The following is a 14,102-nucleotide window of genomic DNA, read 5'->3' on the forward strand; positions in this document are numbered from 1 at the left end:
GTGGTAAATATGAGAATATCCTTTTGCATGTCCTCAGTGAGGATTCACTTCATCTGATCTCAATCCACAAAGCACATCTCATGCAGAGCACAACCATCAATGACTAAGGAAGTTTTTTGTTTCGTATCACGTATTGATGCAAACTGACTCAAGGCACATAAAAATGACAGATGTCCAGTGAAACCTAAAGATACTTCCCACTGCATAGTGTTTCTCATCTCAACAATACAAAAAACGCAGGGGGAAAATTTACTCTGCGCCCCTGATTCAATTATAGCCGAGAGGGCACTAAGACTGCTTCAGATGCACACGCTTCATACAGAAAAATGAAACGATAATCAAGTATGTTGGAATGACAATAGAAATTAAAAGCTTAAATCAGACTTTTTTGGGCTTATAACTACAGATACAACATTAAAATAATAGTGAGGAGACCAGAGAGAGGGCAACGCCATCAGTTTAACTGACTAGAAATGAGCTATGGCTCATAATACCACCAGTCTATTCAAAACAATTTTGAAGTAAGAAAGAATCATTTTATTTTAATGCAAGATCATGTCTTTGCGTAACAAATGTTAAATGTGAGGTGTCATTTGAAACAGCAGGTTGTCGCGTTTTTCATTTAATTACACACACATTAAATAAGAGAGATTTCTGAGAGCAGACAGGGATGATGGTAACCCTTTTGAATATGCTTCTACTTGTAGTGTATGTACACTTGTGATTTACAATTGTACTTGCAATTTGTTATAAAAAAATATTTTCTATAAAACTGGATACATTAAAATGCGACTTATGATAATATGGAATTTACATAATTCCGAGTTACTCGGTTATTAGCGTTACGACCAGTCCGGCATTCCTATGCATGTATTTTAACAACTGCTTATGTGCCTGCTATTAATTTAAACAGCTACGTGTTAAGCAGTCTAGATCTATAAACTACTTCTTATCAGACACTTGTGCGTCTAGTATATTAAAGTTTAAAGAGACACACACACACAAACGAGTTAACAGACGGTAACATCACCCTTTCTCCTCTACACATTTAGCTGAGAAAGCATATCAGCCTCAATAACCCGTTAATAGGCATCAATTTCCGTGACACAGCGATCGAATACGAAATGTTAAATCTCTCACACCTGCTCCACGATTTTTCGGTAGATGCTTATGAGAAGTCGCATCGTGTTAAGCGATATGCACCAGTCATTCATTTCACATTGACACGGATTCATCAGATCCAGTAAAAGTTTACCTCCGCAGCAGTCTTTAAAACCCCGTACCATTTCAATAACTGAAGTGTATAGCATCTGTACGAGCACAATAAGGTCTAGTAAAAATGCATCTAAACAAAACATAAGTCAACTTTTAATACAAGGTAGAACGGCACTGCAGGTACTTACAGTGACTGGCGCACATTGCTGAGCTGAAAACGGAGAGCAGCGTCAAACTGACAGCAAAAGCCCGTGACTTTGGCAACTGCATGTTGTCCAGGTTTCCCGATGACAGTATATCCTAAATGCGAATGAAAATTTATGTATTTCCAATACGATTCGCGAGCCTCTCTGTTCTCGTGAGTATATCAGTGCCTCGTGCCTCTCTATCCTGACACCAGTAAGCAGCAGAAAGAAGCTCTTAAAGACACCCACAGCTCCCCAAACGCCGTCATCGCCATCCCTCTGAAGCGCGCGCGCGCGCACACACCGCGCTCCCTCCTTTACCACGCGTCCCTCATTTTCCAAAACAAACACTGGTTGAGCTCCAAATGCATCAGAAGCCAGTCCCATATGACATATAAATTTGTTTTGGAGGAATAGAGGCGAACGAAGTGGAAAACTGTATGTGGCATATTCATCAGGGCATAGTGATTTCATCAGTGAATTGTGAGCCGACACGCGTTCAGAACCATGGACAGCTCCACCAGGACACTGCGCTGCAGATGTTTAGCTGTTTCCAGCTGGTCTAAGATGGTCTTTAGTTGGTGCCTTTAGCCAAGCAGTCAGGTTCAAGCTTGAACATCTTCAGCTGATATTAAACATCTGGTTGAGATGGTATAAAAGACAGTTAATGACATTGATTGGCAACCAGGTGCTTTTATACAGTTGTTTACAAAAGACCGGGTAAGACCACTTAAGATCTTGAACCTGCTAGAAACCATGTACCATGTTCCCGCACAAAGCTACCAGCTTAACAAATTCTGATTGATACAGACAACCAAACAGCAGCGAGTTAATTAAGCTTAGTTAATGTACCATTACTTTCCTGTTGACATTTTTCCAGGTGGTTTATAAAGCATGGAGAAAAGACTGCCAAAGGCTGTGTGCTGGACATTTTAACGTTTTAAATACAGTTAATATTTAACATCCTTTCTCAGTTGTCTGTGTAATTATAGGAATAGTCATCCTGACAATTAGTGAATAAAAAAAAAACCCTGATTTACAGTATGGAGGGGCATAATTATATCATTAAAACTGAAGTTGGCCATCACCGTCACTGACCACTCATAACGCTGAATAAAGATTGATGTTCTGCAGTGTTTGCTGCACAGTGCTTCTATCTCTTAAATTACTGTATGCAGACCATTTATTTATTTATATTTTTCCTTAGGTTGGTAATTGTAAACACTTTTGGGTCTCATCCATCTTACTTTACTAGACAGCTGGTGACACCCATAGGCTTGAAATGGGATGACAACACCTGCCCACTGACTCAGTCAACCGCTGCTCAATATCCCTTACTGAGGACAAAATGTTTTACATTGAACAAACGAGCAAGAAGTGGTGTAAAAATCAATTAATTATGTTCAGATTCAGTGAACAGATACATCAAATCTTTTGTTTAGTACCTGATATTAAAGTACCAACCATTGTTAACTCATTTAACCACAGTAACCTAAAGAAGTCATGGCTGTAGAGTAAAGCGTGGTGCTAGCAACAACGAAGTCATGGCTTTGATCCATTGTAAGTAGCTTTGGTGGGAAAAGGCGTCTGCTAAATGCATACATGCAAGTGAAATCATGTCCACCTCAAATTTTGATCTTTATTTTATATGTATTCCCACCATCTGCATCACTGGCCACTGCTCAACAGCAGGTGGGTTAAACAACCTTAAACTAACCCAGTGACCGAGAGTAAATCACCACAGGTGTGCAAGATTCTTATTCAATACAGAGACACCTCATTTACCTATGCTCATACTCATGAGGAAAAAAATGTGGACAGCTAGATGAAAACACAAAGATATGGCAATTGAAGTTCAAAGCTGGTGGTAGACAGTTGGATGATAAGTGTGTTTGCGCAACAGTCAGATGGCTTAATGTTGTGGTCAGGACTCATCTCCCACTGGGAAGAGTGATAAGCATGTTATCGCATAAGAGAGTATAAACAGGCTTCACAAGGGACAGAATGCAGTGACAATGACATTAATATTTAAAGTTTGACCCTCTCAGTTCAGATGTCCATTTTCTCATGGGTCAAAATATGAGAGATCTGCATTATGATGCATTCAAGAAGAAGTGAATTCGCCAGCACTTCAATTTCTCCTCATCAATTATTTATTAACCAAACACTATGCATGATGATATCAGATCATGCGTATAGAACGTATTGCTCATGAAGCGGTTTGTTTAAGCAAATGCATGACCGCTCATGTTTTTTTACTTGCAGTCTGCCATGAATTGATCTTATTCATGAGCTGTAACAGTTTTTTTTGTCCAGATTTGCACTACTTCATGTTACATGGATCGATACTAAATGCTTTGTCGAGCATCAATTGTGTGCAATAAATATGCTTGTGGTCTAATTAGTGCAAAAAGATTCACAATCTCACCACCACAAAGATGCTAGAATTACGCACTCTATATCTGATCACCATATGAGGACTTTTCAACCGTGCACGCTAGTTCCTGTTTTCTTCTCCAGTGGTTGTGATGGAAATAGATTTTCAATGTGACAAGTGTCTCTAGAGAATGCATTGCTGAAGTTATTGTTTGATAGATTGTCCAATTACAGAGTCATTATATACTATTTAAATAATATTTATTAAATTTAACGGCATGCATTTTACAAGAATATTAGCCATTTATTAGTACTAGTTAATCACATATTAATCCCTTATTCTGCATGACCCGATTCTACTTGCCTTATCCTACCCAACACCTAAACTTAACAACTACTATTAATAAACAGCCAATTAAAAAGTTGTAGTTAACAGTTAACAGTTAACAAGTGTTACCAAAATAACCTACGTACAAAACCGTTTTAGTAAGTATAAGTTGTATTGAGCTTCAAGGTATTTATTCATGTGCATAATTAAAAAAAAAAAAAAAAAAAAAAAAAAGATTCATGTGCACTGCCTTCTACTGACGGCACTATTTCCACCATCTGCATAAATGCATTCAGTTCTCATTTATCTAGCAGCTCAATAGACTTTCCCTTAAGGTCTTACCCTGAGCTTTTTCTTGTCGGATGTCAAGTTATGAGTCTGTACTGAATCGCTATTAAATTACAAGGCCATTTTTGACACTTTCTTTCAGACATACAAATCCGTTTCTGGTTAAACATTGCCTTCCTAAAGATGGAGAACCATGAAAAATGTATTATTTATTGTAAATTCTCAAAGGTTGCAGGATGTTAAATATTTCAAGATCTCTTATATCGCTCTCAGAAACGGATAGAATCTCACCACAATGAAGAATATGACTGCTTAAGGCTGTATACCAATCCTATCCGATGTCCAATGATCTTGAGCTCTTGGGAACTTTGCATATGGTCCTTATTCCTGGAAATACAAAATTCAAAGGTTCTGGTATGACAGATTCAGATGGTGTACTATGGCTCGGAATTATGCATTAAAAAAGCTTCTGTTTCTGCACAGAGCTGAATAAATTCTACGACATCGACTATATATAGATTTCCCAATCATACAGAGCGCTTAGCGATATTGTCAAACCAACATTTGATTCATATATTCTTTTATTCGTCAAAGTCAGAAAAAAGTCAAACTCTGAGGTGTCGAGTTACCATTACACCACAAAGTTCTTCTTGTAAACAGATCTGTAGCTAAATGGAAAGATTCTCCCGAAATCATCTCTGGTAACCGTTGCAAGGGACGGATTTTGTCTGCTCTGGTCTCCTTCGTTCTGGGCACAATGTCAGACACGAGCTGCTTCATTACTCACACCTCTCCAGACGAGTCTTCACCTTCACTGGCCCTGTCAGCACTGAGTCAGGTATGTGTGAGCCTCTGAACTACAGACATTACTCCAAAGAGAACATTTCCTTCATGAGACAGCTGTCTGTGTCTATCCGCTTTTAAAGAGTGAGCGTTTGTAATAGGGTGTTTCGGTCTTAGAATATGGTTTGTTTGTTTGGAAGATTTACAAGTAACAGAATTGGTTCTTTAGAAAAATGACACAAAATCTATAATCAAACTTGGCATCTTTATATTCCTCCCATTACAGGACTTAAATTTAGATACGTTTATTCTGGCTACCACGATCTGAAACGTCCCACGCAACTCAGTGTCCTCTCCTGCTTAAATGAGTCACAGTGTTGTTCTGAATAAAACATTTCAACCCAGCGTGATTAACTAAAACGCTATTTACTGTTTTATGTAAAGTTGAAATCAAACATTAGAAACTTAAAAAACAACAAAATAATAATAAATGAGTTATGAAATAAATAATTTATGACAACTGAAATAACAAATAGTGTTACAGAATTTTTTTTTTTTTTAAATGCATGAAAATTACAAAAGCACATAATGAAATAAAGCTTAAAAGGCAAATCTTAAAGGGACCCTGAAATTAACATTTTGTCATTGATTACACTAATTCAAACATTATTACTCTAGTTCAAAATATTATTCAATAGAATAAAATGCTCTTATTATTCTTATTGTTACTATTGTTGTTGTATTTTGTTATAGGTTAAAGAAAACAAAAGAAAACCGATCTTTTGCCTCTAATTACTTTCATCACATGTCACCTGCAGGCTGTACTAGATCGAAGTCCATCTGGCACAGTGTGTTTGTTGCACTAATAAACATATATTTCCACTATACACTAAACAAACCGGATCCATTAGGAGAGGATGAGTTTGTTGACTAATGTAACCCAGCCATTCTTCACTTGTGGCTCTGGGTTAAAAAAAGAGGAGAGAAATCAAACTCTCACTGGCAAAATTCAGGCAAGGACTCATCGGTTTGATTTACAGCAACTCCAGTGACACCCATCATTTCTGTAATAGCAGTTACTGACAGATAGCATCACACGAGACGGCCGGTGTCAGGGGGAGAAAGAAGTAATGCTCAAACAATGCTGAAATGCATTTGCTATTTCAGAGCGGAGACACATTTGTTACAGGCTGACACAAAATATTATGAATGGTCAGGCCGGAGATTGTGGCGTTCTTAGAGTTTTCAGAGATATTCACTGGTGCCCCTGGTGAAAAGTTCACTTGAATTTGAGAATTATCCGGAACATTTTTGGTGTCATATTAATTGAAGGTGATTTTTCCTTCGTTAAAAGTCCTTTCCAGAGAGTATATGCGTGCAACCACATAAAACAACCAATGTCTTCATCTTCATCAAGTGAGCAATATGTTCATGCTACTTATAAACACGCTGTTTTTTTCGTTATGTAGGTTTTTAGAAAAACAAAAGCATCTTTTACCACAAAATATTAGGTACTTTCTGTTATTTTTGTAAGAAAATTACTATTCTCCTGAACAATAAACAACAAACAGTTTTGCAGACTTCTGCAATATAGAGTAACAGAAGACACAAAATCATCAATGCTATGGTAATATAAAACAGCAAGAATAATTCATTCAGATTGTCTTTTGTAACGGTTAATACTAATTTAGTGTCTATACCCATTTTTCATGTCTGAGTCATTATTTTCTGTCATCTATAATCATATTCATAATCATTATTTAAAGAGTTTCATGAGCATTTAATCTCCTTGCAGAAATAAGTGATTAGTTGGAATAAACTAACAAAAGAGATGTCTTTGAATTGTCTCTTTCCCTCCTGCTGTCCTCACATTAAAGAAAATATCTAATCTTGTCTGCCCCTACAAAAGAAAGACTCCATGGAAACCTGGCATCCACAATCATCCCTGTCTTATTACTTTTCTAATGTAATTATGTGGAAAAGAATGACCCTGGCTAATTTGCACTTACTCATGCTGCTATTAAATGACAAATCTACCATAAAGTTTAGATGAAACGAAAAATCCACAGTGCACTCCAGGAAAAGTAAATGATAGGTTAATTGAGCAATAGCACAAATATGTCATTTGAGAAATATTCAACTTTCATAAAAAATATAAAAAATATTTTTTGATACACTGGCTTTTACGGCCCGTATAATGGCCTGGTGTGTTTTATTAGCTTGAATAAAGCCTGTGCTTCATATCAAATATAATAATACAGACAGTTTCCAAATTTTTAAATGGTTGCAATGCAGAGTTTTGAATTTATTCTTTTCTAATGCGCCGGAAGAATTTTAATGTTTCTTGTAAATTCGGGTATTATTATTTAAATACATGTAATTGCATTGTTTACATTCTGACTAGCACATCTTAAATCTAGCATCCATCTTTTTTAGCCACCTGCTCACGTACATCTGTGAAAGGCTTCCAATTGTTTTGAAAACATTTTGAAATATGACAACATTTTATAAGTCAAAGCGCTGTTCATTTCTCTATTCTCATATCTCACAGAAGTTGAGTTGGGGGCGGTGGGGGACAGGTGGGCCGCCAGCTGTTTCTGCAGTACACAGCCATCACCCAGAAGAGCCAGATGGGAAATCTAAACACCTCAGAGAGAGGGCTCCCCTTTGAACGTGAAGGGCTCTCAGTGTCTGCAATGTGAAAAATGGCTTTATTTATATGCAAAACTGAAAAGAAATCTATTGGGTAAGTTTTAAAGCACGTGCCGAGGAAGAGACCAGCGCAAAAGCCAAAAGCCGATCTCATACAGTTTGTCGGTTTTTCGTTAGTGTTTTCACACTGGATTCTCCTCTGGGAAAGATCAGCAAGGTGCTGCAGGTGTCACAGGTGTATTAATTACAGTCAGATGAAGACATGAACGACAGTCACTTTCATGCGTGCTTGCAAAAGGATGCAGCGCATCCATGTTGTTTTGAGATTATTAAACTATTAAGTCATAATTGAAAAACACATAAACAAAAATTGCCATTATCCGAAACAGCCGCAGCGGCAGAATTTATTGTTGTTTTGTATGACCTGGAGGTTGTATTATAAAATTATCTCGCTTCCCACAACCCACAGTTCACCAGCCTCTTAATCAGGATCTGCAATATGATTAATATGATTGAACTTCTCCCTCGGGATCTCACAAGCCTTGTGCGAATGATTTCTTATCTAATTACCACGATTATCTTGAGAGTGCAGAGAGTGAATGCATAATAAAAAAAAAATAAAAAACATATTCATTCTCCAAAAAAATTACAAAATTCAGAATTCAGCACCAGCCAACAAATGAGCCAAAAAGTGGTATTTCTGTGAATCCTGCATGACTCTTTACTCAGACTTCTTTGGGTGAAATGGATTTGTGATGGAAAATGCAAGGCGATTACAGTTTACAATTAACAAAATAATCATTATACAGTACATTAATCAGAATCATTGCTCATTAGCTGCAATTTTACCCTGAAAAGAACTGATTAAGATCCTCTCCGTACTTCATAATTTGTCTTTAGCTTCAAGGCCCACCAACAACCATATTCACAAACACCATTTAAAAATTACCGTTCATTTCTGAGCTTCATTTCCAATAAAAAGAAGGGCAGGATTACTGACATGTGACTCAGGCACGGTGTCCCAATGACATCCACTGCCTTTAACAAACACTCCGAAGATGTTTTGGCCTGACCCTGAGAGGATGCTGTAAAGACAAAGTAGAAATACCAGTTTAAAATTATTTTTAACCCCAAGAGAGCAACAATTTAGCTTTTCGTTGAGAGGCTGATATCCTGGCAGCACCTTTCAGGCCGAACTGGAAGTGGTAAGCGTAAAATGCCGCTAGCTGGATTCGTCAGGAGACATTTGCTGAGTCAGGTGTGTGTTGTGGGCGACTGTAATGGATAAAGTACCTGCAGCCATTTTGGGAATGAAACCACACAAAGTAAAGGCTGGAGGGAAAACTGAGACTTTATAGACCCGAACAATGTCAGCGTGGCGAGTGTGATGTGAAATGACTCTTATCTCGACCTGATGGGAGACATAAATCATGTTGCTGACAGATATTTGACTGTAGTGATTGTGCTTGCAGTTTAAAGTGTTGTGTACCAGAGCAGTAGGTGTTTCTGCTGCACTATTGAGCTTTGTTAACTACATTAACTGCGTGTCACTAAATGGTACTGACAGATGCTTCAATAGCAGTTTAATAAAGCTAAACGCATGCCAAACATTATTATTCATTCTTACTTCTCTCTGCATGTGTTTCATAAACAACAAAGAGTAAATTAAGTCAATTTTTGAGTATCAGTGCCCCGTTTTCATTTTTATTTGGTGTACTATTTTTACACATTTTAATTAAACCCAGCTGGTATTCACTGTTGAACATTTTTAACACCGAAAAAGTATTATATTAAAAGCATGCTTTGCAGATAGCTGAAGAAACACCTAATATCATTCTATATGCAGTACTCACTATAAATACTACAACAGACTCGACCGTTAAAAACTCTGATGAGAACCCACTTCATTAAGCATCTTGATATTTTCTAAGTCTGCTGAGTGGATTTTTAAGTGCATCCAGATGCAGAATTGTGAAAGAGAATGACTGCATTCTGCCTTTAATTACCAGCATTAGCATTTGTAAACCAAATCATCTCTCCTAGAATGCCATAATGAGTTCATGGCAACTTATCAACCACTTTTATTTTAGCCCAGCATCCCACACAACAAACTGTATATTATAACGTCACTTGAAAAATTTCTATCGAATATGCACTCTTAAGGTCAGCGGACCTCACTGTCCAGCGCCTCCTGAGGCAAAGTACAGGACATAAAGGAGTCTTCATACCTCCCAGGATCATTGGCAGAGGAAATAATTAATGTTCATTGCTCCTGTCCACAATGACAGAGCTGAGATTCAAAATTCTACAGTAGCAGCTCCAAAGCCTGAACTTGAGCACAGAATCGATTCCCCTTAAAACCTCTGAATAAAATCATACACTCTCTCTGGCTTACTCTACATGTTTACATATTAGATGTGGGGTTTTTTAACTATAAAATCCAATGTATATTTTATGTTCCATGCTTTAATCGATTTGTTTTTGGCAGTTCTGCAAGAGGTCATTTCACATCTTTTAAAATGTTTATTTCAAGTTTATATGTGGATATTTATTGAAAAATTGTTCACATCTCTGCCTGAGGAAGCGGTTTCTGTCTTTTAATATTGCATGATATATGATATGATTTCCTGATTTTCATTACATTGTTAGGTAACATTTTGAGTAATAAAGCCTATGTTTCAAATGCGGAAGTTCTAATTGGCCTCTTGTGCAAGTATATTATTCAAATGAGTATCGAGTGGGAGAAAGCTGTTACTGACATGCACAAACGTGTAATCTTTAATTGCTGTAACTGTGAGGTTGTTAGTGATGCTAAAGCAAACAAATGCCCTCAAACAATTAGCAATGTTATCATATACTTCCACATGATGACTGCGCACATATGTTTACAAACAGTAAGTTAAATCTAGGGCTCTCAAGGGCATTTTTAATTAGGACGTTCTAGTTTTAGTTATAAACATTTTGATTTATAAATGAACAGGTTGATTCAAGACGAGATGCCAAGGGCAAAGGTTGAGGTAAACGTTGTAAAGGATTAAAGTAAATCAAATCCACTTTTTCTCTACAAGTTGCATGCTATAGCTGTTCTTGTAAATAGTATACGCACTCACTGGTTCCTATCCAGCTCTTATTCAGAATTAGACAAGAGGCACTTTAAATAACATTTTGGGATTCAATTCCGATTTCGGAAAGGGGCGGGGCTCGTGTTGGCCTAAAACATGTCTCTGTAATGGATTTCAAATCTGTCCTGAAACAACCTCTTTCATCTAACACATCTGAATCACCTTGTCAGTTCATCAATAGAGACTTTAAGACCTGAAGTCGGTCAGAAAAAGAGTTGAGAAAATGATGCATGTCTGATCCACGTCATGTTCAACAGCGGCAGCTCTTAAAGAAATAACAGGCAAAATAACCTAATAACCAGCTGCTGTGACGTCTAATCAAAGGACAAAGAGAGAGAAAAGGGAAAACAAAAAAACACTTTGAAGTTGTAAGAATTCATTTATTTTTAAATTAGAATTTAGTGTTTAATAACTTTCATTTCAATTTCTGTATATTTCTGCTGAAGGGCACAAGTAAATTCGAACATTTATTATAATGGGGTTTTCTAAAGAAATTAGTATTGGCCTTCAGTCATAATATAATAAATCATTTACAGATTTTCAAGTATGGTACTGCATCATTACGTATGGATTCTGCAGGAGGCGCATCGTTTAATTACAGTCTACCCTCACAGCAGCTGGAATAAATAAATGTCAAAAATCATTCTGAATGGCGGATTGTAATCCAGAAATGATTTTTTCAAATAATAATATTTATAGTTTGCATAGTTTGAAAGGAGCATAGTTTGCTATTTGGATTTAAAGAATTTCCTAATATGAATTTCAAATGATGTGACTATTATTAGACTGTACAGAAATTTTAATCTACATGCTAATACACACTATACTCGTGAAAATGCTGATGCTGTTAACATTAATTATTTGTGAATAAAGTACAACAATGATAATCATATGCAGGGTTTGATGCGCTATGAGCTAAAGAATCCTTTGATTTAATCACCATTGGTAGCGCGATTTATTGTAATGCTTTTTCCTTCAGTTGGTCAGATCAAAGTGTGGCAGACCTATTACTGAACTGTTAGGTGACAATATCCAGTGGAAATTCTTATCTGGGTCATATATTCCAAGAAGCTGTTTAGAATCTGTGATTACCATGTACAGGATTCCCACCGGTGCGGTTAGATTCTTTCGTGCTGGAGACACGCCGGAGTACAACGCCAAGTTTTCAAACATAGATGGCAACAAAGAGGCAAAACCTTCGGACTGCAGCTTTAATGTTAGCTGCGATTAATCTAACTAATTAATTTCTGAAAGATTAATTTGTTAAATCGATTAACAGCAATAAAAGTAATAATCTCCTATCAAAAAGTGAATCTGGTAGGTATTAGGCTTTAGTCTATAAAGGGAGGTGCTTACATTTTATCAATGAAAACACAGGTGTATAGTGCTTCTTTTGTATTGTTTACATTAGAAAATTACAGTACCGTGTTACCAAGTAATTTCTCAGATCTGAGTGAGTGTTTCAATGACAGATGACCAGTTTCTGTATTGCGGCACTGTTACATGAAACAGTGGCCTTCGTCATTTGTTTTGTGGAGTAGTTTGAATTCTGCACATCAGTGAGGGTTCACAATCTTTTTTAATTCTGAGATCACAGATGGGTGTCAGGACATACCGCTGTCACACAAACACCACAACAGAGGAGCTGTCAGTCAGACGCAGACCGAGTCTGTGACATCTGAGGCCGGCGCTGACAGATGGTCAATAAAGCTCTAATACGACCTGTCATGCTACATGACAAGAGCAGCGAATATAATGCTGGCAGATTTTGTTTCCTAAAGGGCTCATATCATGAGGAATCAAATCTTCCTTGATCTGTTGAGATAAAAGAGTTGAATGCATTTTGAAAAGATGTTGTAACTTTCAGAACTTGCAGATAGTTTTTCTCAGTGGAAAAAAAAAAAAGCATCAACTTCCACAAACAGATAAATACATTTGAACACATGCCCAGACGACTGCCCACATTTACATGCTAATGTAGTGTATTCGAAATTCAGAAACCTGAAAGAAGAAAAAGAGAAAACAGAGCTAAAGATAATGTTATATTAAAAACTTTGCATATGCGTGGACATTTTTTATATTCTTTGTAAGCAAAGTTTCTCTGAGGAGCGCTAAATTTATGGAACAAAATTCCTTGTAGGACCGCACAATTTTGTAAGCAAATACAAAGTTTCCCAAGCAAAAAGTAAACAGCATTGAAATATAAATGTGTGTAATGTTTTCTTTACCATTTTTTTTTTTTTTTTCCATTTTCACAATTTCGCTTTAGGGTTAGGATCACAGTAGATTTCGAGAAAAATCTACAGTCGTTGCAGCGGTCATAATATGAAGTCACACTCTTCAGTGTGTTTTCAATATCCAAAATGTAAAAATATGCAATCTAGTCCAATTAAATGCGAGACTGCAGATTTAAAATTTGCGGTCTTGAAATTCAGCTAAAAGATCACGCTGTGGCTTATCAATATTGTACCGGTCAAACATCTTCACATGATGTGATTCAGCAGAGCACAGATCGTCCTCTGCATTCTCACGCATGTGAAGGGAAGTCAACAGAACGAAAAGTGCACTGCGACCAGCCATCTACATTTTTAATCCAACAAATGAAATTGAACATTTGGCCAGATGTCATTGGATTTTTTTGCTATCGGTTTAAAGAGGCAACATGTCAATCACCAGAACATTTGAGTGCCTATAAATGACATGAGTCACATACACAAGACGAGATGAGAGCCAGCTTGTTATTGCTTTAGCGCTATTACAGATACTCAGCTGCTGTCTGCCTACATACAGAACCTGAGGATAGTAAATGTAGGCAGGATTACATAAAAATCTGCCTATACTGTGCACTGTATGCGGGAACATAAAACACACAAAGGCGCATTTGAAATGTGAATTCCTCACTGTTGATGAAAAGCCACTGATGGTCACCTTCCTTCCCACAAGGACAATGAGAGATCTAAGTGCTTCTTTGATGGTCTCATTGCAACTGTTTGGCACCTCATCTGTTTCAAGGACAGCAAAAAGAAAAAGAGAGATAGATTCAGAGTTTTGGTATCTTCAATTGAATTCCGATTCGAAACATTCCACTAATCTTCTTCTCTGATGTATTGCACAGTTGGCTCCCATTCACCAGGAGATTTGTCATAATACCCA

General features: G+C 37.0%; 1 protein-coding gene across 1 annotated transcript in view; it reads right to left on the reverse strand.

Moving 5' to 3' along the window:
* Positions 1 to 1,661, reverse strand: part of cntnap5a (contactin associated protein family member 5a) — a 59,267-nt gene extending 57,606 nt beyond the window's left edge. Inside the window, exon 1 of the mRNA XM_043248888.1 lies at positions 1,404 to 1,661. Within this exon, the coding sequence (XP_043104823.1) occupies positions 1,404 to 1,485 (82 nt within the window). The 5' untranslated portion in view covers positions 1,486 to 1,661. The remainder of the gene's footprint in view (positions 1 to 1,403) is intronic.
* Between the last annotated feature and the right edge of the window lie 12,441 nt (positions 1,662 to 14,102).

Source organism: Puntigrus tetrazona, chromosome 9, assembly GCF_018831695.1.
Source record: "Puntigrus tetrazona isolate hp1 chromosome 9, ASM1883169v1, whole genome shotgun sequence".
NCBI lineage: Eukaryota > Metazoa > Chordata > Actinopteri > Cypriniformes > Cyprinidae > Puntigrus > Puntigrus tetrazona.